We start from the raw sequence: 22826 nt of genomic DNA on the forward strand, positions 1-22826 counted from the left end.
TGGCTGCTACTTACATGGTGTGTAGAAATAGTCAGATATTCTCTTTCCTGTATTCTTTCTTCTATTGATAACCAAATGACTCAGTTTTCCATAAAATTTCAGCCATTTTCACTCAGTTTTGTCGGTGTTTGGTAGATCATTCTCATAAACCATATCAGAGACAAGATGGTATTTGTTTTACTTTAATGGTTGTTCCTTATATTTTGTTACTTTTGAAATAGACAAAAATAATTTGCTAAAATGCTCTGCAAACTAAGTAAAATTAAACTGTCCTTGTCAAAATACATAACCAATACTCTGTGATGTGCATGATTCTTTTTTATTATGGTTGTATACTTGCCCTGTGTCTAGTGATGTTAAACAGGGCTTCTAATTACCACCGAGAATTAGCAAAATTGCTGCTATACATGGAACTTGGGAATTTTCAGTTACATTGAAATTTATTTAACAGCCAGCTGCCCCCCAAAATGAAAAGCAGATTTTTGTTAAATGTTTGAAACAGTTTTTTATTGCTTTTGGAGGAGAATTCCGCAAGAACTTTATGCATTAATTTGGTTTTGATTTATTTACATTTATAGTTGTTTCTCTCTAGCGTTTTATGTATTTATATATATATGTGTGTGTGTGTGCTTGTGTGTATATGAGTATAAAAAAAAATAGGTTGTAAGCCTTCTTGGCTACTTTTCTAAGTAATCAGGTAGACTGCTTGTAGTAGCCACTGTGTTTGAAATATCCACGTAACTCATTGATCATGCCCAAGTATTTATTTAGGGTTCACATCTAGTTTTTAAGTGATTGCCAATATAATTTGATACCATTGTGAAATTTTCTAAATTGTGGCTGTATATAAGAAGATCAGCCATTGTCTCTTGCTTACCTTCTACAAAAATCCTTGTAATTTATTCTCTCAAAACAAAGAAAGGAACTGTTCATTCAGCCAATAAAGCCGCATACAATTTTACTCTTTCAGGAATATACCTTGCTCCTCTATCACGTTTTCAGAGTAATAAACTGTGCAGCAACCCTCTGATGTAGGTAATAACATTTGACCTTGCAACAGAGTACGTTCCCTTGTGCAAATGAAGACAAACTAACACATTGATGTTGCGGTGGTTTTTCATTTAAAAAAAACACACACAAAAAATTGGTGTGTAGGATAACACACCTACATACAATGTCTTCTTTTGGTAGAAGTCAGAAATGAGGATGGTTGTGTTGGGGGGATTGGGGTTGTCACCTTTGAAATAATACGGGAGTGAATTTGGTGCCGCCTTAAGAAGCTGTAAGTGGGAAAGAATCCATTCCATTCAGTGTATAAAGTGCTTTTAAAATCAATCTATTTCTAGAACCTAAATTGTCCTGGGACCAGCTCTTGATATAAAAATTCATAGAAACCTGTTTTTCTGAGTGTGGTAACTTCTTGCCATAGTGCTGTAGTGTTAGAATTCGCATTGGCCAGGTTGTTCTGTAAATTAAACAGTGACAGCTTCCCTCGGGGGAACAGCCAATGTATTTATGATGATGTGCTGATTACACAAAATACACTGCAAGCAGAAAACAGCTGCAGAGAACAAACCTCTTAAAAGAATACAATTACAAATAGCACCCTCAGTATTTCTAGTGGTGAGAGCAAAATACAGCATGCTAATGCAGCCTTCTAGTTTGCTTCCAAAGAAGAAAAGAGATCTACAAAGAAGAGGCTCAAGTATAGATGAATGCACACATAGTGCCAATGTGGAGCAGCATATAATCCCCTTCTGAAGGTGAAGGACAAGAACACACCTCAGGCCTGCTTTTTGGTTGTCCTTGTTTCTTAAAATTCCTGTGACTGCAACTCCAGCAGCACTGGCTGGTGAGGCATTGGGGCTCTCCGTCTTGTCGGCATTTCGACTGCTGGGGTTCATACCCTCTGTCCTGGTTAAAAGCTGAGATGTGGTGAGATGACTAATAAATAGTTTGTGCTACCAGTATGCCCATTGTGAGAGAGATTGTAGGAGATGCTATAGAAGGAAAAAAATTCCCTGTTTTAAAGCTGGCCTTTCTTCTGCTGCTAGTTAGTGCTTTGAGGGAACTTCTGGAAATTAATTTCAGTTGTTGTTTTGCACTAGACTGCAGTGTTTTGTTTTTAAAAGGTTCCTGTTTTGTATGTGTAGGGCAAAGGCTTGTTACAGTGCAGTCCAGGATCCAGTTCAGGATATGATAAAACTTGAAACAAAATAGTACTGGAAGATAGTGGAGGTGGGACCGTGATCATAAACTCAGGACACAAACAGACTTCAGAAAAGAAAGAGGTCTTTTCTTTGCCTGGAAGCAAAAAATGAGAAGTAACTGGAATTGCTTTGTGCAGTGTGGCTGTATGCAAGACATAAGTTGTGATAAGGACTGCTGTGGTGGGATTTTCTATGAAGGCTTGTTGAAAATGAGGAAAATGTGGCAGTGGCAGCTCGCTCAGCTGCTAATGTCTCACTTTGGAGGGTTGCAAAAGGAAAAAACTCTCCAGAACTCCAGAGCACATTCTTTTTATGCCTGAGATAATCTGTCACACGTAAATCTTTACAATTCAACATTCTACTTATGGCTATGCCATGTATGTATGTGGGAGAGTGCAAATACTGAGAATGCCCTTTCCATCCACTTTTGTAGAGTCATTATTAGATATGTATAATGCCTTTTAAAAGTCTGGAATTTCTTGTGTTTGGTGTCTTTATGTTCCAGGACTGTATCAATAAAACATCTTTCAAATACTGGCAAAAAGTCTTCTGCTTAAAGAAATGTTGCTTTTTCAACATACAGATCTGATTTTAAAACAGATGAAGTAACAGCATTGGCACTCTAATTTGAAAGGACTTTATTCACTTGCTTAAAAAGAAGTATTAGGCTTTCCACCTCTGGGTTGCTAGCATGTACTAATAGACTGTTATTCATCTGTCTGTATTTTCTTTAAATCGTTTTTGAGCCTCCCTGTGTTGTCCTGCTCTGCTGACATGTATCCCATGTGGCAAGAGGGAGTTTTGTATAATCACCCTGCTTTAATCAATAGAATAATTGATAAACCAGATAAGATTTAAACTGATTACCTCCCCGAGTAGAACTCCCCGAGGGCCTTGGACTCTCTTAATTTTGACATGTATGTTGTGTACCCCGTGGATGAAGTGCAGTTTGAATTATCTGTTTTTATTTGCTTAATGACGGGGAGGGTGTTAAAGTCAAATGTTTAATTAACCCAGCAATGGGCTGCGCTGTCACTTACACACACATCCAGCTGATTGAGATATCTCACCGAGAATACTGAATAGGAATGATAATGTGGCACTGAGACGGAAGATTGCTTTTTCAATCCATTTGCTGGGTCACTGCTTTGAATGTCTTACTGGATGAAAGGCATTCAGCCTGGAAAAAAAAATTCAGCATTTAAGTACATTTTATTTTCCTGGCCCCTTTCCACCAAGAAGTTAACTAAAACAGATATGCTCTCTGTTTAATAAGCCATTTGTGTTGTAGCAAAAAAAGCTGCGACTACTGGATCTCAATAGGCAGTGATCTAGAGCTGTATAATTTCCTATAGGAACAAAATGTTTGCTAGCCCCAAGGTATCTGAAGGCAAGAATCTGTGTACATCTTTATCTTTCTTTCTTCGATTGCTTGACTACCCACCCCATTTGATGGTCTCCATAGCAGGTCCAACTCTTCTTCCTTACCCAGCACAGTGAAATTTATGATAATATTTTGTAACTCCTTGCCCTAGTTCAAGAAAATGGTGTTTCAGAGTTAGAATTATTTTATAATAGTAGAACCTAACAGTGAGCTGTTAAATTTAAATGTTGCATGAGGGGCTGTTTTGTTACCACATTTAAATTTGGTCTAGCCAAATCAGGAGGACCCAGGGGTTTGTTTCTTGGGTGGCAGCTGTTAAAAGGCTTGCTAGCTAAATGTTATAATGTGTAGTGCCTAATATGTAACTTTCCATTCTTTTATTACAAGATTATAACATATTTTTTTTGCTTGATGTGATTGAGGATTGGGACATGTTTAGACTCCCACCTTTTTTTTCTTTTTTGTATCAACAATGAGGTTTTTCAACACCGCTGTATGGAAGCAAACACACTCTGTATTGGAAGTTAACTAAATTTGCCTCATAGTCCAGTGGTGAATGATCTTTCCTGTAATAAATGGAGCTTTGGAAGCTGGAAAAAGCAGCAAAGCCTGCCTGTGTTGACTAATTACTACTTTGAGGTACGTTGGGGAGGTGGAGCTGTGTCACCCAAACTGCTCCATGGTGACTCTATAGGTACTTTGAACCTGTTCCATATTGAAAACCAAGTAGTTTGGGCTGCAGGGTCATCTGGCTGACATTGTCTAAGACATAAAAATCTGTGTGCCTCCACATACAGTGGCATAGACAATGTGATGTGAATTCACATCAATCCAACACTTCAGTGAGATCAACGAGTAGCCATTTTTTTAAACTAGTGAGCTGCTTTCATTCACTGTTTTGGGGAGAAATTGTGCCTAAAAAGTTAACATGATGTGGGACACAAAATTTAGGGTTGGTTCCCCCATGCTGTAATTTTTACTTTGGACAGACAACTTCTGCTTCATACCTTTGTTTTGTATCTCATTTTCCCTGTTCCTACAATGAAAAATAGGAAGGAAAACCCAACAAAAAAAGCATAAACAGTACAGTGAGATGAGCACAGTTTGGTTGATTTAGGTGTTTGGGAGTGAGAACGCCACAGGTTCTAAGGAAGGGATGTGATGAGAAGTGGAGGTCTTTTTGTCTGCTTGACAGGAAAGCTCAGAATGAGAGGTTTTGAAAAAAAGAGAGTTATAATGATAAGTGTAGGTGATGACCAGGGAGGAGAAGGGAAGGGGTTTTATAGTCAGACCAGTGAGATGGCATTGGTTCTTTGAGGGAAGTACTTATAAAAAGTTAGAAAATAATGCTTAAAGAAGGACATGAAATCTACAGCAAAACTAGACACTTTTACAACCCGTTTCTAGAAGCACTTGCAGCTCCTATGCAGGTGAAGCCGTAATAAATATTGTACAAAGAAAGTTAAACTGGATCTAGAGAATTTTAATAAATAAAAAGTTTTAAAAAATTCTCACTGGATCTGTTGGCTCTTGCTAACTCTCGTTAGTACTAGAAATACGTTTTTGACATCTATTTTGAATGTTGGCTTATATTCCAAGCCTGTAAAAGCTGACTTTGTGCTTTCCCCCTACCTTACATGTAGGGGAAAGAAATCTAGAAAACGTCTTATTCCAGCATACAAAAGCACTGATAAAAGCCTACAGTTCATGAGCAGGGGAGGGAAGAATCCTGTGAACTGAGAATGAGAGCGTATGATTTCAAACTTTAGTACTTTAACACCCTGGGACGAGTGTTGAAAATGAATTTTTGTGGAAGGAATGTAACAAAATGAAAGCAACAAAGAAGTGAAAGCCAAGCCTTGATTGTTTCTCTAAAAGGCTTCTGTTGCATGCAAAATCCTTCTTTCTGAAGTATGTGTGGCACAATTCTACAATCTGGCAGAGAAATTTAACCCCAGCTGAAACTGTTTAAAGAAGAATTTGAGCATGAATTTAAAAGATTGGAGAAATTGTAAATGTTGTCCTGAAGTATAAAAATGGAAGAATACTGTTTTGTTCAATGTGGGGAGCAGATATGCAAGGGTAAGTCACTAGAAGAGACAAGCCAAAGCACAGAGATAATAAGATTCTGAACAAGTCCTGACACCAGTCTTACATAAGTGGTCTAGTTGAATATTTGGAAGTATACCCATATTATGTGTATCATAAGGTTAATTGGATGTTTTCATCCATGCTTTTTCTGGAATATGTGCTTTCTGTTCCTTAAAAAGATGTAGATAGCTTTGAACTACTATAAAATCTTGGTGTACAAGATGTACTCTATAAAATCATGCACAGAAAGTGTTAGCTATAAAAGCATATGTATACCTGTGAAGGTGCTGATCAATTTGTGCTGTTTAGGAAAGAAAATTCTGAAACAGACCCAGCTGTGAGAAAATGCAAGTAATAAAATTCAGCTAGGGGTCCTTGAGGCTTCTTAAGCTCTAACCTTGTTATGAGGAATGGGGAAGTCGAACTGCCTAATGCAGATGTCTGTGAGTTACAAAAATAACCAGATGTCCTGATTAGCAGAAGCAAATGTTCTTCCCTTAATCCACATGAAATTATATTCAAAGGCTCTCCGGATGTAATGCGTGTGTAAATAAGGCACCAACAAACACTGGAATAGAAAGGGCCATTGGCCAACTAGCTTGCAAGGCTTGAAAGCTTGAATATTAAAAACAAATTTGCCACTGCCGACTGTCTTAAATTCACAGAACAGAAATGTTAAACAGGGCTGCTTCCCGGAAAACATGGAAAGGCTGTTCTCATTAGCCATATTTTCTCTCTTTCTCGCTTTCTCTATTTCTCATGCTCTCATTTGAGAAATGTGTATGCAGTGAAACCAGCTTTTTGAAATTCCCCTAAATGACCTGTTCCCAGCATCTGTATTTCTGTTTGTTTTTTTAACAACTAGATATGTGCTGTTTGAAATGCATCTGTTCGACAGATCTTTGATGTTTGTGCTGGCTTTTGGTGTTTTAACATTAAACTGAATTTACTGTTCTAATAATGCTGACTTCCCACACCATTACATTACCCTTTATAACCAACCAATAATTAATAAGTCAAATAACTTCATAAGAAGCTCTTCTTGCTGTTATGGAGGTCCATTTTCAAGTCTTAGTGCTTTGAAAATGTGTATTTTTCCAATTATTGATTTGAATGAAAAATAAAGAAAAATATGAAGGATCCATTCTACGGATGTGAAAACCAGAATCTTGTCCTGGTTTTGAACTGCAGAAAAGGTTGTTTAAACTTTTGTTACTGTCGACAGCATTAACATTGAGACAGACCAAATTAGGACTTGTGTGAACATGGATGTGTCTGGTTGGAGTGTTGTATTTTTCCATTTTCAGTGCTGTCAGAGCACAGTTTTAAGAATTTAGGTTATAGTAGATATTTGAGCTGCTTGGGCATGAATTTGAACTTCATTTATTTAGGTACCATGTAAATGTTCTGGGTGGGGATGAAGTCCCTTTCCATAGGGCATTTATAAATATATTGGAGGGGAAAAAAAGCCCGGATTCTGTGCAGCTAACAAGGTAATAGATACATAAAGAGGATAGACATCTCATGCCAGTCTGCAAAGCAGACACTGAACTGGAAAGTCAGTTTAACTTATTCCCTTTCCTTTTTTGCTACCAGTCAGTGCAAGGCAGGCTGCGGTTTCTTTGCCCTCTCCTTCCGTCATTCTAATGCTCAGCCTTAAACCCCTTGCAAAAGTACCATTTAACTTTAAACTTGTAAGAGCTGGGAAACTTGTCTGTGCCTTCATTCCAGGCTGAAGTCACCCCCTTGTGCCTACACATTGCAATTTATGGTGTTCTCTAAAAGGATCTAATCTTGGTGAATGTTTGGAGCAGCAAATGCCGAGGAGGAATGGGGTCTGATACTTATCTCTGCATTTTCATTGCTGTGGATCTCCCTGTGTGTTACAGCTGTCATTTTTGTTTTATCTACCGAACAGCAGAGAATTGCCTTCAAACTTGCAGCTTTCATACTTGTTCTTCTCAAAGAGCATTAGCAGTGTTAAGGAGTGCTTTTATATATTGTAGTGACTAGCCAAATAAGCATGAATTTGAATGTTTTGGGTCTCATGATAGGAGAAAAAGGAGATGCTATCCTTAAATGTTTTTAGTGGATCTTAGACACTTATTTTTTTTAACAGTAATACTGCTTCAGGCTGACACTGGCTATGCCAGGATTCATCCTTGCACTGTTTGAAATGGCTGAGATATTTATAAACTGACAGACAGCATTTATAAAATGAGGATGCTGACAGTCCCTTAACGATAACAATGGTCTTGGACTCATCTATCACTTACAAAGGTTATTGGAAAGGGAACATAAGGCTTCTATGTGCCTCTAGTCTTAGACTGGCACTTATTTCCACACATCTCTCTTCCTCTCTCTCTCTCTCTCTCTCTCTCTCTCTTTCTCTCTTTCTCTTGCCTCTGCCCCCCTTCACTTTTCAGTCCACTCTGGCTGACATGGGCATCAGGCAATTACAGCTGATTTCTCCATAGCTTTACCCAGTGATTCTGCAAGAAATTGATGTGAATTAGAAGACAACTAACTTTGCAACATCTTGGGGCAACACCCCCTTTCTCTCAAATTCCCCCTCTTAAACAAAAGGAACATCCTGACTTCTGGCAAACTGCTGGCTTGAATTGGGAGAGAAGAGCAGTGTGACAGACTTAACCTGGGGCTGGGTGGGGGTTAAACAGGCCTTCTGCTTCCTTTTTCTTTCATATAGCACCAGTCTGCAGGCAGAATGCTGATGTACCTACTTTATTCAGTGGCTCCCTCTTGACTGAGACAGTACCCTTCTGTCCTTGGTGAGGAGGACCAAGTGCAGCACAGGGACACTTCCAGGAACATGAAAAAGGATGTCTATTATTTTCAAGCTCTGATAAAATGCTGCATTCATTCAATGCACCTAGGAGCTTGAGGGTCAGGTTGTATCAACAGTTTGCACTGGAAAAGGGGAAATGCACTATTTCACTGGTGTGTGCTAAAGCATCTGTTTTAATGTGGCAGCAGAAGTACTGAGACAGCTACGTGTGGTATCCAGTTTGCCCTTGAAACATTTACTCTACTGTAACTGTTTGCACACTGTGTTCCCACTGTATTATTTGCTTAGAGACCTAAAATACCCAAGTAGATTTTCTACATAAGGTTGGATCTGCTGATACCAGTAAAAGCACACCCTGCCCAGGCTTCTGTTCGAACTGATGTATACGCACGCAATGGCTGGAGCGAGACTTGATTGGCTTGAGGGGGTCTATTTATCAGGGAACTCGATTAAAATACAGACTGCACATGACATCAAATTTGTAATCATTTTTCCACAGCAAGCAAGCAAGCATTTTCTATATTGGATGCAGGTGTTTAAAGCAATAGTGTGTTTTAAGGGCCAGTGCAGCACAAATTCTGGCCTTTGGGATAAAGACAAGTGTTTTGCCTGCATAAACAATATATTATTTTTTTTTCCCCCTCCCCGAGGTCCACACACACCTAGTTTCCCTCAAGCTCATCATCTCTGTCAGGTTAATCAATAGGCACCGTATGGCAGAGGGTCAGTAATCAGTGTCATCGTGCCTTTAAATCGTGTTGAAAATTTGCTTAAAGCCTGGGCCAATTAACATCGAGATGATGAATGGATGGGTAGATGGGAAGAGCCTGGCGCTCAGGGGCTTTGTGAGAAGGAGATGCTCAGCTGTTGAGCAGCAGACACCAGCGAATAAAATCAGCCATTCATGTGAGCTCAGTCCACCCACTCTTAATGATAATGTCAATCTAGCAAAATATATACACATTGGAGTTGTCATGAGTTCATAAATCAAAGGAGTTTGTCAAAGGCATTCAGATTAACGAGGCAGCAGCAATAACAAGTCAAATTTGCATAGAGAATTGCCCGAATCTCAGTAAATTATGATCCTGTTTTTCATTTGATTATTTGCTAATGTCTCAAGAGGGAGAATGATTATATTAGCATGCAAAATCTACTCCAGAAGTAGAAATCCGAGGTATAGCAGACCAGCACACGATGACAATTAATCAGTTTCTGCATACTAGCATAAATGCACAAGGCCCAGAAATGAACTCCTTTTTTATTATTATTTCTCCTTGCTACTGATCCAAATGGTTCAGCTTGACAGAGACTTTATATTGCTTTAACAGTGTTCTGAATTGTGCCTGCAGGCAAGACATAGTTATGCAGCTATAACCAACCTATCCATCTGCCAACCAGATTGGAATTCTCCTATCCAAGGCTTCCATTAACCCCCACTGACAGCTCCAAACAGGATTAAGAATTTGAAAGCATAAAAAATAGTTGTGCTCTTCACATAGGCACACGCTTCTCCCCCACCCCCACCTCCACACACTTGGAAGAAAGGCTGCGTCTGTACTCTTTTATAATTAGTGCAGGGCAGAACAGCATCAAAGAAAGCCTCCCCCAGTTGGCAGGGGTTTGATTTCCACCACGACGAGCGAGGCGGTACTAAAGGTAGCTCTGCCCAATTGGTAGTCCCTGGGAGTGCATTTCTCTGTGTATTATATCTCATTCCCAGCAGTGTTTTGCTGGGCTGTGTACACAAAATACTGCATGTCATCTCCCATCAAATGCTTCAGTCTGGGGATTTTGTATGCATTGTAGCATGTTGTGTTTAGTGGTGGAGGAGGCTTCATGGGGAGAGTTAAATAGTAATAATTTTGTAGTGGTCTTTAAGACAACCTGCCATGGAGTTATATTCTGTTAATTACAGGCTGAAGTTTTAAATGCAAATCAGATTTAAAAGGATCTCATTACAGGCAGTAGCCATTTTAGGAAAAATGAGCAATGGAAGGCAGAGCCCCTTTGCAGGAATCTCCTGCTAGAAAGAAATTTTGAAGATTACAAGAACTATGAGCTTGAGTTTCCTGGCTTCTCTTCCCAGTGCTTCCACTGTCATTGTGTGACCTTGGGCAAATAAAAAAAATTATTTTACCTGTCTGTGGAAAGAGGGGATGCTTTGGAGACTTCAGCATCTTATCTTGCCTGTATTTGTTCAAAAGGAGAGACCCCTGCATGTAAGCACACTTTTGGCCAGCCTGGCTTTAGTCTATGGAGAAAGGCTTGCCTGCGGGATTTAAAAATTTTCCCTGATGGAAGGGAGTTTGAATGGCTTTTCAGCTTTCACTCACCTACTAAGTATCAAGTACGGTCACCGCAGATCTTTAATATTCCCAGTGAGTACACCCAACTTACCGTCTGGATACCAAATGCTTCTTTCCAGGTCTGTGCCCGGGACATGCGTTTCAGTAACCACGAGAGGGTGCTCAGAGCGGTTCCTCCCTTTGTCTGCCTCTCCTGTGGCCAAGAGCATCGCTGAAGTCCTGCTGAAGCAAACCTTATTCTGACCTCGCACATGTTTATCCCTCCTCCCACCTTGTTCAGCAAGGAGAAATATATAGATGTACCGTTTCAGTCGATTACGTTATGCTCTTCCCATGGCCATGGCTAAGTGTTGCCCTGTCAAGTGAAATTCACTTCCATGCAGCTACAGTTAGTCCTGAAATATGCGGGGTCCTGTACCTGCACCTGGATTGATAGGTTTCCTATTCCTGAGAAATGAGCGGGAGTTATAAACATCTGTGCTTTTTCTTAAGTGTAATGCTTTCCAGTCATTCTGTCTTCACCAAGCGTAACTTACTTGCCGACAAAAGTGCATGAGCAGCGCTCCTCTTTAATAGTCTGCTATCGGAGCTGCTGTGTTGGTGCTGTAGAATGGTGAGACGCCAAGCTGTGAACCACCATATGCACTTGGCAGTCTTTGTCTGGTCTTTGTTCAGCCAACCTCTTAGCCTTGCCACCTATAAAGATAATGAATGCAAAATGGTCCTCTGCTTGCTCTTAAAATTAGATGCTCAGCTTAAAGAAAAAGTAGGTAACTTGATGCTTTGCAGTAACTAGGAATTTCAAAATGAGGGCTGACAGTTCACCAGCAGTTCCTGCTTTTTGATGTTTTCTGAGGGAGGATCCTTAGTGGTTTTGAAACGCAAGATTTCACTGTTGTAGAGAGATTATTTGGAAGCGGAAATTGTTCTGGCAGTTTTTGTAGGGAAGCGGGTGAGTGTTGAAAACACATCCAGACGTAGTAAACAACCCCTTCAGCTCCCCAACACAACAAAATACATTTCCTGGAAATGTATAGTAACTCACCTCAGGTTCTCATGTTTTCCACTCTTGGTCTTTTCTTTCCAAAGCACAAAAATTAAAATGCTAACTTCAGTTAACCACTTATGAAACTGAATTTCATGAGCAGAAAAGAACAGCTTTAATGTCTGACCATCCTTTTTTTATGTATGTGATTCTAACTTCTATGGTTTTACAATCACAGTCCTTTCTAAGCTAGATTTAATGTAATAGCTTGGTCCTGACTGAGATCTCATACGAAAACTTTTAAAAGCTGACCTCTTACAGCAATTTGTCAGGCCTGCTTAGGATTGATTTCCATTATAAAACCCTGGTTACAGCATCCCGCATGACATGGTGCCTTGTGAGTTCTATATCTTGTTTTAAAAAAAAAATAAATTCGAAATCACTACTAGGTCTGCAAACCTTGATTTACTCCTGACCAGTTTATGACATCCCAAGTGGGGTTTTATTGTTGTGTTCCTCTCCCCCCACCCCTTATCTGCCATTTCTCAGCAAACAGCTTCTACTGCCCTGTCTCCTGGCTGCACCTTTCCTTCCCCTTCCCCAGACCAGAGGCCTGTGCTGCCCAGAGGGTGCCTGATCACGCAGCACTGCAGTGGGCACGCGGTGCTCTGCTCTGCTGATGGCTTCCTGCAGCCTGTGTGCTCGCTGCTGGCCCTGCACTGCCACGCTGGCTGTTTGCAGGGCCCAGCTCCTCCTTTGCCAACAGATGCCACTTCTGTCTCCTGAGGTGCTGGGCTGGAAGCTGTCTCTGTGAGAAGCCAGGCAGAGCCGTGCTCAGCGAAGGACAGGTTATTTGGGGGACAGGTACAGAATGCAAACTTCTGCCATAATAAGCACACTCCTGAGCTTGTCTGCAAGTAACTGGAAAACCACCCTTTTCCTGGCAGAGCTTTCCCTAGGCAGTTTTTCTGTATCTCTTTAAAACCTGTTTAGTTCCTCACTGCTGAATGCATGGGAATGTGGCCTGAGGCTATGAATACTGTGGTGATCAAACTGATTTTAGATGTGTGTGTGGGATTCCCCCAAAGCTGGCTGTCATTACTCTGTCGATGCAGTGGCTGAACCTGTGCAAAGGAATGTTGTCTTCCAGAGTAGCTGACTTTGGCAGTGAGGTCAGGATTCTCCCCACCTATCCAGCAGTTTCTAACCAAACCTTTGCAACCGACTGTGCACATCCTAAGATAACTATAGCTTGTCTTTAAACCAAATGATAATTGGTTTTAGTCATGATATTAGCAGGGCATAAGTTTCCTGGCTATGTTTCTTACTCATGCTGGAAAAACCCTTGTATTTCTTGTCCACTGTCTCCTGTCTTACTGATGTTCTTTTTTTTGGAGGTGTCAGCTTACATTTTTGAGCATCAGTATTTCTAGAAGTTGTAAATGCATGTAGAGTCAGAGGGCAGGAGTGAAAACCATAGCTGTATTATCATACACTACCTACACAATATTTGGGTTTTTTTCGGAAGGATCTCCTGACAACCTCTTTTACAATAATTTAGCTCTATCATGATTTGTCTATGATTTTTGGCAACCAGGCAGACTCGCTGCAATTAATAATGGTTGGGCAGACTAAAAACATGGGGCGCAGAGAACAAAACTGCACCCACTAACAACCTTTTGCTTTCAGCAGGGTCCACTGTTTTAAGTCATTATTCTGGGGTGTTGAGGAGCACTGGTGCTGCCATGCTGATTCAGCCGTTGTTTCAGCTTTTCAAAGTAGCTGTTATTAGAAGTTTAAGAGTAAATCCCTAAAGCACAGGCTTCTTCAACAGATACCTGCACAGTGGTGTGTTTCTGTACTGAGGAGGAGAAATTCTTTCTCTGCCATAACAAGCTGTTTGGCATAAAAGTACAAGTTAGCCTCCGGTATACGAATGTGTAAAATACTACAGCCTGTGTAGTAAAAATATTTTGTTTCTTTTCTCCTTGCAGAGTAATATTAGGGATAAGAACTGAATTAAAGCTTACTTTCTTTCACAGAATTCCTCTGAGAGAGAAGACTGTAATAATGATGAGCCCCCTAGGAAGATCATTCCTGAGAAGAATTCACTTAGACAGGTATGTGATCAGTCTCTTTAAAAATGCAATAAAACTTTCTAGGTATTTGAATTCTTAAATGCTCCTGGAAGCTGAAGTCTGGCTTGTGCTCACGGAAATCCTTTTTTTCCTTCTTTGAAGTCTAAACAAGTTACATTGTACCCAGGAAAATCAGACACGGAGATTTAGCTTTCAGGGGAGTTTGATGACTTTTTACAAAGAAATATATACTACAGTGTAGTTCAGTCAGCTGTGACTCTCTGTTTGGTGTTCATCAAGACCTCTTCAGCCTTTTCTTCTGTAATCATTCCTGTCTTGTTTATAGTATATTTTGCCTTGCCTCAGATTAAAAGCCTCAAAATGTTCTACAACAATTAAGCTTTTTATTGCCCTTGAAAGTAAATTTTCTTGGAGGTGATATCCAGGTTAATAACCTGAAAAATGACCTGTTCTTGTTTCTTTTACTTTCATGTAAATGACTAATAGGTAAAAAGGAGAAAGGATGGTCTAATAAAACATCTCTTTGCATGTTATATATGGTAAAGAAAATTTCTTACCAATTCAAAAGAAACCTTTTTTTTAATCCCCATGGCCAACAAAGGGAGTATGGTATATGCTTTCCGGGGAATTTAAGTTGGATTTAGTGATTTCTGATCCATTTTCACCTTGCTCTTTCTCCCCACTGCAAACTTCAGGCAGCAGAAACAAAATCATGTCCATGCCTTAGCTGCCTGAGGTTCCTGCCTGGTGTATCAAAATAAAATCATTGGTGAATGTGACTTAAATGACTACCCCAGGCCACACATTCCAACAGCTGAGGAATTGTCACATTTCCTTCTGCAGCTCAGCCACGGGAGCAGCAGTCTCAGGCAGAGGAGTAGGGTGGTACTGTACTGCCCCACATCTGCTATTTCAAAGAGAGGTTGTGGGTCAGAACCATAGTAAAGGAAGAAGTATCCTTTTGATATAGCGTGCTCATGCTCAGAGTTGTTGGGTTTGGATGGGTTTGTTTTGTTTTCTTTTTTAATAATGTATTGTGTTAGGAGTGTTCAATTTTGTGGGAGTAGGTGCCATGGACTACATGTGGCTACGACAGGTCCATCTAACAGATGTAGTCCATGTAAGTCTTTCAGACAAGAGGCAATATGCTGGCACGATAACTGAGGTCCCATATATAGCTGAGAAAGATTACCTTGCAGAATCAAACTTAAAATGTTTATGGCATTCAACAACAAATGACAGCTGGAGGAAGAGGGGAGAGCTACTAGGTCCTTATTGTGTATTCCCAGGATAACCAACAAAGTCCCCAGCATAACAGAAAATCAGGGGTTTCTTCATCTTTGGGTTATATTATTGATGGCAAATCCTCAGTTTCAGCAGGAAAAGATTCATAGTAAGAGGTGTTAATTCAAAAGGAACCTGAATTATTTGTTTTGTGTGTCTTCTTATTGCACTGAGTCCTTCCTCATGATTATTGATTGAGGAGACAGATATTCACGAGCTGTATTATACAGATGAGAAAGGTACAGTTTCTTGAGTTGGATTTCCCTTCCATTATTTTGCAATCTGCAGAAGTTTTCTTGGTGTCCAGGGAAAGTTGTCTTTGCCCACAGGACCACAATTCATCGTAACCAAGGTGACTAGATATCAGGAATACACCTGAAAACTACTTGTAGTGTCCCAGTATTTCATATTGGAACTAATTTATGTGGACATGTTTTATGTTGAAGATGGTTAGCTGTGTTTCACAATATTGAGATGTTGTATCAGTCTCCATCTTTGTTTCCAGTCTTTACAGTAACAGATGCAGGACAAAATCCTTGGATCTTCTGATTGCTATCTGGGACCTTTTGTGTTGAGAACAGTCTTTGTAGATAAGTTCAAGATGTAGTCTTAGTCTTAAAGCAGGTGCCCTCTTGTCTCTATTATAGGAGGTGATTGTCCACAATTTTGTGCCTGTTGGAGAAGAAATTTTTGGTTCTTTACATAGCATAAATAAAGCTGTCTGGGCATTTTGAAAGCTCAGATTGTTCCTCTTCTCTATTAGCAATGGACAGAAGCAGTGGGGAGCTTTCTAACTCTTGCTCTAGAAATCAGACACATATGAAGCCGTGTGCCCAAACTGTCATAATCAATGAGTGATTCCTACAGGAAGGTATGCAGAGTGACTACTCTGCTTTAAATCTATCTCTACTTTGTAGAACCAAAAAGATCTGACCAGCAAATGCTGTCAAAGCAGTAATACAAAAAACATGCTTTCCACCTTAGTGGAAAGATGCTAACTTGGTAAATATTGAGTGTAGTTTCATCTTTTCTGTTCCTCCTTTAAGACTCCCTTAGTATTTCATTATTGGGGGACATGGACCTACATGCACAAAGGAATTGAGTGTATGTGGGTAGAAGAGAAGTCTATTTACTTAAATGGTCTTTCCAGAGAAAGTATCCACATATTTAGTACTTTTTGATTAGTCTTAGAAAATGAATGAGATGCATTAGACCACTTCAGGGGAAGTATGATGTCTTGACATGTTCCACTGATAACAAGTTTAAGTAAAGATACATTTCCTTTTCTTACCTTGTCTGCAGTGGTGTTATGCAGCCTTAGCCATAAATGTTTTCTCCAGTGGGTTTGTGGAACAGACATATCAGAAGGTGGAGATAATGAGGTGTAGTGGTTACTTAAGCATCTGAAGTTGTATGCAGGGGCTGAAGACACCCATTGCTCAGTGCTATGGAACTCTTGCTATTAGAAATATAATTTTGCTATTGATCAAAATGTTTTTTAGAGAAGATGTCTTCAGAAGTCTCAACAAGTGGAGTGTGTCCTTGGATTGCTGAAAGTGGAAGGCACAGCCACTGTTGGATGCATGAGGGGGCAGCAAGGCAGAAGAGACATGGATATTAGCACTGGGAAACAGAAGAGGGCAATGAACTTGACACTGTTATCTGGAACAGTGAAAAGATCTAAGTTACAACAGACTTTGGAATATGGATGCAAATGTTCAGTTCTTACTGAGTGCTTGATCTGACAAATTTAAATTTTGAAGGGGTAAACTGAAAATCATAGTATGAAAACACACTAGAAAAAAAACAATGACAAGTGGCAAAAGTTTTTGGCAACTTTATTTAAGCTAACAAACGAATTTTCACACTGCAAAGTTATAAATTAATTTTAATAGGCTGATCCAGATGGTCCATTTGGAAAATGGATAGCTTGATCTGTTGAAAATTAAACTAAATTTATCTCTCACATACTTCAAACTGAAGTAAGCGTGAGAAGAGTGCCCATTAAGTCCAGCTCATACAGATGGACCGGCAGGTCACACATGGGACTAATCTGATTCATTTTAAAAATAAATGCATGAGTTATTGAATCAGGTTCCTGTTTCAAGCTCTGCATGTGAGCACGTGCACGCGTGTATGTGTGTGTGTGTGTGTGTGTGTGTGTGTGTGTGTGCCGCCCTTTCAAAGGGACTCGCAAATGCTTCAGTGCCTTTTTAACCTGTGTGTTTCCATTTTAATTCAACTTCCTTGCCAGAAAACATAATTAGTTTTCAGTGCCTATCATTTAGCGTTAGACCCAAACACTAGATTGATTAGGTCAGACATTTGTTATTTTAAGGGCTATGTCTCCATCCTTCATTTATGAAGAACATGAGCTCAATAGTCTTGGGTAGAGAGACGGGCTTTAGAAACTGAGAAGGGGAAGCTCTCTGGGGGCCCCTCCAGCCTTTTAGCTTCTGGGTGTTTTTAACAGAGCCATGAATGCAGATTTGTAAATTTATTGCAGTGCCATCTGGTTTTTTTTTTGTTGTTTTTTTTTTTTTTCAGGCACCGTATTATTGTTGGCTCGTATGTGTCTATTGTGGTGGTCACTCCCCGGGAGCTTGCCCTCACAGTCCTAAGGAAAGTGATGAATAGTGGGGGTCAACGTGAATAGGTCACAGGGCAGCTGTCCAGGGCTGCCCTGAACTTGATTACCCCACTGTTTTTTAAAGAAGATGGGCACAATGCAGGTTGTTTAAAACTCTCCCTCCCTTCTCTTCACTGCAGCGATAATGAAGTGCCTTTTGCTGCTGTGGTTCATCTATGGGCAAAGGTGCCTTGTGGGGAAAAGCTGGCAGCAGCAAGGCTGCTGCACTGTACCTCCTGCAAACCTCACATTGGACTCTGCTATCTTTCTGCAAGCTTCCAGATGGAAGACCGGGGGAAAAAAACCCTGTCTGTTACCCCATTCAGACAAGCCCCTTAGCGTTTTCAAGAATTTTCGCTCTTACTGTTTTGGCACAAAATATTACCTCAATTCACTCGTACAGATTTGAGATAATTTTCTAAAATTACATGTAGTACCTAAAACATGCTGTAGGCACTATTTCAGAGTTAAAATGGGCACAGTCTGATCTTAAGAGTTTAAAGCCAATACTCAAGAAAACCGTGAGAAGCAGAGTGGATGAAGAAGGTAGAGCAAAGGAAAAACAAAAAGTAGCAATTGTCAGCCTTCTACTTTGAGCTGGCAGCCTCATCCGACTGCTTAGGGCTCCTGACCAGGCATACCTCTCCACTGCAAAAGTATTTCTGATGTGCAAAGTTGAGGCCCTCTTTTTAACAGGTGAGGAAGGTTGCATGGTGTGGAGGGAGAGAGGGTCCCTCCCTCCCTCAGGGGAAGATACTGCAGTTCAAATTTACCTTCTGTTGGAGAGTTGGCCAAGGCAGGGCAGACCTGGTCTACAAAGCTGTCCTGGTTACCTCACCTTTTACGTGAGTAACACTTGCTAGTAAGGAGTTGCTGGTTGAAAAGCCCCCTGAAATTGCTAGAAGTACACCCTTAGTCCTACTCGCAAGATTCTTTTTCTTTTGACCTTTTTTTCTCTTTATTCTCAAAACAACAACCAAAAAATAATTTTCAGCCCTTTGTGACACTTAATGCATGTTAAAAAGCTGGCCAAAGCAGGATATGCCAGAGTCTAAGTTACAATGGGAATGCTGCCTTGTGGTGGAAAGGCCACTGGGCTCTTTCAGCATTAGTGCTAATAGGAATCTGTCACCCCACCGCATTGCTGCATTCCTCTGTAATTGAGTAAATTGCAAGTGTTGTCTGCTCCCCTCTGCCCTTTGTGTCCATGTCCACTTACCATCCGAAGAACGTGGGCAGTGATAAATAAAGTGCTGAACAGGGCTCTCAGCTCTTTGAAAGCAGCGTGTTGCCAGCCCCCTAGTTATATTTCTTTAAGTGTTTATGTTTTTCTGTATTCCTTCTCTTGTGTGGCTGGAACCCTGGGGATCGAAAGCCATGAGAGAGGCCAAGAAGCTAACAAAAGTAGCTGTCCCCTTGTTAGCGTGTTCCTTTCTTCTTTAAAAAACAAGATGAAAACCATCTGGCTCAGGGCATTACATTTTCCTCCCCCATGCACCTCTATAGATGAAGAGTTTCACCTGCAGTGAGGGTTTACATTGATTAGGGAGGGAGCAGTAATTCAAGCCTCCATCCACTTCAGTGGTACTTTGCAGTCTTTAAAGGTGCTGACCCATTGAGTTAAACTGTCAAGGGAGGATAAAAAAGGATCTTCATCCCAGGAGGTAACAGCTGCCAGGTTTTCAACACCTTGCACGCTGCTGGAAAAATGTCACAAATTGTCAATGGAAAGAAAAATCACTTGGCTGCCATCTTCCCTTAATGATGTGCCTTATAAAATGAAAGATTTAAGGGTTTAAAAATCAGCAAGTAGCTGTCAGGAAAAAGAAAAAATCCTGAGGGATTTTGAACAATGGGCCCAACAAGATGTATCCTGAAAGACGGCGAATAATGCATCCGAGTTGGATAACCGGATCTGATTGGGATGACCATGGTCGTGTCTGCACAGTGGGACAAGAGGGAAGTGAAAGCAGTGGCACAGAAGTCTAACATTACCATGCCTATATTTAAAAAAAAAAGAAAAAAAGGTAGAAAAAGAAGCCTGATTCATAAGCCAGTGAACTGGGAGAAGACATACTGTATTTCTGCTCTTTTGAGGACAATTTGTTTTCAAGCAGCTACCAGATGGCTAAATACCACGACATTTCCTTTTTCTTTTTTTTTCCTTCTTTTCTTTAACAAGAGATCTAGTTCTCCTTGCTCTTTGTTTTTGTTTGTTTTAATGCTTTTACATCGCTGAACAACCCCGTGGTGTTGGGCATTGTGACATACTCCTTTTTGTGTTTCCCCCCCTTGTGCATTGATGGATGAGGAAAAAAAGATCTTCAGCTTTAATGCAATTTCAGATAACAAGCAGACTGGAGTAAGGCTTTTTGTTTGTATTGTTTTAGGTTTTTCGTTTTAGGGGCCTTTTTCCCCCCCTGTTTGTTTTAGGTAAGTCATTTTAATTGTACTGGGTAATTAGAAGGTACACATAGCCAAGGGAGCTTTGTTATGGTAATTGCTCAAGAAAACCCACTCCCCAACTACCATTGCCATGTGTTGAGACACGTCTTCCCTCTAGTGGCAATATTAAGGTCTCTGGCTTTCACAGTCGGCAAGGTGTAATTGCAATATGACAAACTGTGCTTTAGGGAAAATCCTGTACATGATTTAGTTTTTTGTTTGGCTGGTCTTTATTTTGCCTTACGACTTTCTGTGGAGACTATCCTTCCCAAGGCTGGGCTAGGGATAAAAAAAATTTCATCTTAGGAAAATAGTCAAGGCGAATCCTGGGTAATGTCTTACAGCTTGACTTAATTCTACTCTTCTTTTTAATTACCTGTTTATAAAAACGTTTTTAAATTTGTTGAGATTATTTAATTCTTTCAGAAGAAGCACCTCATTTGAAATAAATAAATAAATTGCATTTATTTTAAATAGTCCATGTGAAAGACCTTTAAAGGGTAATTAATGCAAGTCTCTTAAGACTCTAAGTAAGATGAAAGCGATCTTTCCAAATCTGCTGGAGTGATTTGTTTATATAACTTCCCACTTCTGCTGAATTCTTCTGAGTCTAATAACTTTTTTTCTAACTGTTTGGCAATTTGTGCTTAGCTACAAAAGCCCTTGTTCAAAAAGAACAGTTTAATAATCTTTTCCCTGAAAATGACTTGAAGGGAGGGTATGGGTTTTGTCTTTTTGCTGTGTTTTTATTAGTGTTATCTTTCTCTGATAAATCATGTAATTACTAACTATTGGGGGGGGAATCTTATTGAACTCCTGGGTTGCAGCTTCTATTAAAAAGTGGAGCTTTGTTCAGGGACTGGGGATTCTCAGAATGAATGGCCAAAGAAATGGATTTCAGTTGGCAGAAAAGCTGCACACACACAGAGTTCTGCCTGGGGTTCGAGTCTTCTGGTTGGCACTCAGCGTTCATCCAGAGCTGCGCAGATGAGAGTGGAAACGTTTATGTGTTTGTGTCAAAGAGCAGGATCATACTTTCTTTAAAAAGAAAAATGTAACCAAAGACACTTACAGAATGAGATCAGATACAGCTCTATCTTTAGTGAACCATAGTCTAGCGCCTCTGTGGCATTTTAAGCCTTTGGCTGAGAGTGAATACAGCTTTGTGGTTCCCCTGCTTCTGACATGATTTGGTGCTCCCATATATTTGTAGGTTTCTTTTTTTTTTTTTTCATTAGAGCTTGTTTGGCTATAGGGCTGCTTAACACTCTTCTCAAACGGATTTTGCAAGGTTAAAGGAATGCAGCTTGGTAACAAGTTTGTGTCATTTTAAATATATACCTCCCAGTAAATAAGGAGGAGTCTTGCAATCAATCCCTTTTAGTGTGTTATATGTTTCACCTGACAACTAAACCCTCTATTGATTAACCATTACTTTGTTAGATAATCTCGTGTCATTGAAGCCACTGTAAAAATTAAACTCTTTAAAATGTTTTACCCTAGCAGCAGTGTGAAAATTGAAAACTTGTTCAGAATTACAGCCAGCTTCCACAAAGAGGGTAGTTTTCAACAAACTGGTTTATGTTTGCATGCTTTATATGCAATATAAAAACATATTAAAGCACTCCAACGCAAAGCTATCTGCCTGTGGTGTTGAACCAGGCTACCATTTCAGACTACTTTTCCTTGATGAAGAAACCTCTTATTTTGATGAAAGGTGAGGAGAAACTTGAACGGTTTTGGTGCGGATTAGATGAGATATGTAAAAGGGTCAAGCTTTAAAGGTGAGCTGCAGAATTTTACTTTTCTGAGACTTAGTTCTGGCTTTGATTTTCCTGCTTTTCTTCCAGGTTGATCAATGTTCCCATGGGCATTGGAACAAATGAAAGGAGGTACTCTGATGTTGCAGTGTAGCATGAGACACCATCAAATGTTTCACCTAACATGAAGGGCTCTGCATTATTACTTGATGATATGACATTTATTCTGCTATCAGAATTCACTATTCTATTAACTAGGTCTATTCTCTGCTAACTATTAGTGTGCAAACACAAGTATGACAATATCAGACCAAATCTCCACGTCCAGCTGTAATTTTGTGTCTTGCAGTAGCCAGTAACTGCTGCCTACAGAGAAACATTAGGAGACTATCATACAGTACTGCCTTCACAATATATTCTACCAGCTTCTTATGACTTGGCTTCATGAACCAGATGCAGTTTCTTCGTAACACTGTCAATACATTTCCATTGAGACCTATTAAATAGAGTGACATTACCTCTTTTTCCCCTGGACTTCAAGGGAGAACTAGGTTTTGTTCTGCATTTTGCTTTCAACCCTTTAAAACATATTGTAGAATATGTGCGTGAATCTTCTTTACCCTCTTTATTCATCCCACAAGGCTAATAATGCATTCTTCTGTGAGAATGTGAAAATAACAACAGAAGAACTTGGTAACTTTGCAGAGATAGTAATTTATGTTGAACTGTAGATCACTTTATGTTTTATTCTCCTTCAACACATCCTTATGTGTTGAATCCATGATAAATACTCCCTTTAATGTTCTCTTTTCCCCCATAACTTCTAT

At 40.0% G+C, this 22826-nt stretch overlaps 1 protein-coding gene across 7 annotated transcripts in view; it reads left to right on the plus strand.

Moving 5' to 3' along the window:
* BTRC (beta-transducin repeat containing E3 ubiquitin protein ligase) overlaps window positions 1–22826 on the plus strand; it is a 122280-nt gene that overhangs the window by 34582 nt on the left and 64872 nt on the right. For all 7 annotated transcript variants that reach the window (XM_017803990.1, XM_017803994.1, XM_017803993.1 and 4 more), the window contains one exon: window positions 13825–13902. In XM_017803990.1, coding sequence (XP_017659479.1) covers window positions 13825–13902 — 78 coding nt within the window. The remainder of the gene's footprint in view (window positions 1–13824; window positions 13903–22826) is intronic.

The sequence above is a fragment of the Lepidothrix coronata genome, unplaced genomic scaffold (assembly GCF_001604755.1).
Source record: "Lepidothrix coronata isolate B3197 unplaced genomic scaffold, Lepidothrix_coronata-1.0 Scaffold8, whole genome shotgun sequence".
Taxonomy (NCBI): Eukaryota; Metazoa; Chordata; class Aves; order Passeriformes; family Pipridae; genus Lepidothrix; species Lepidothrix coronata.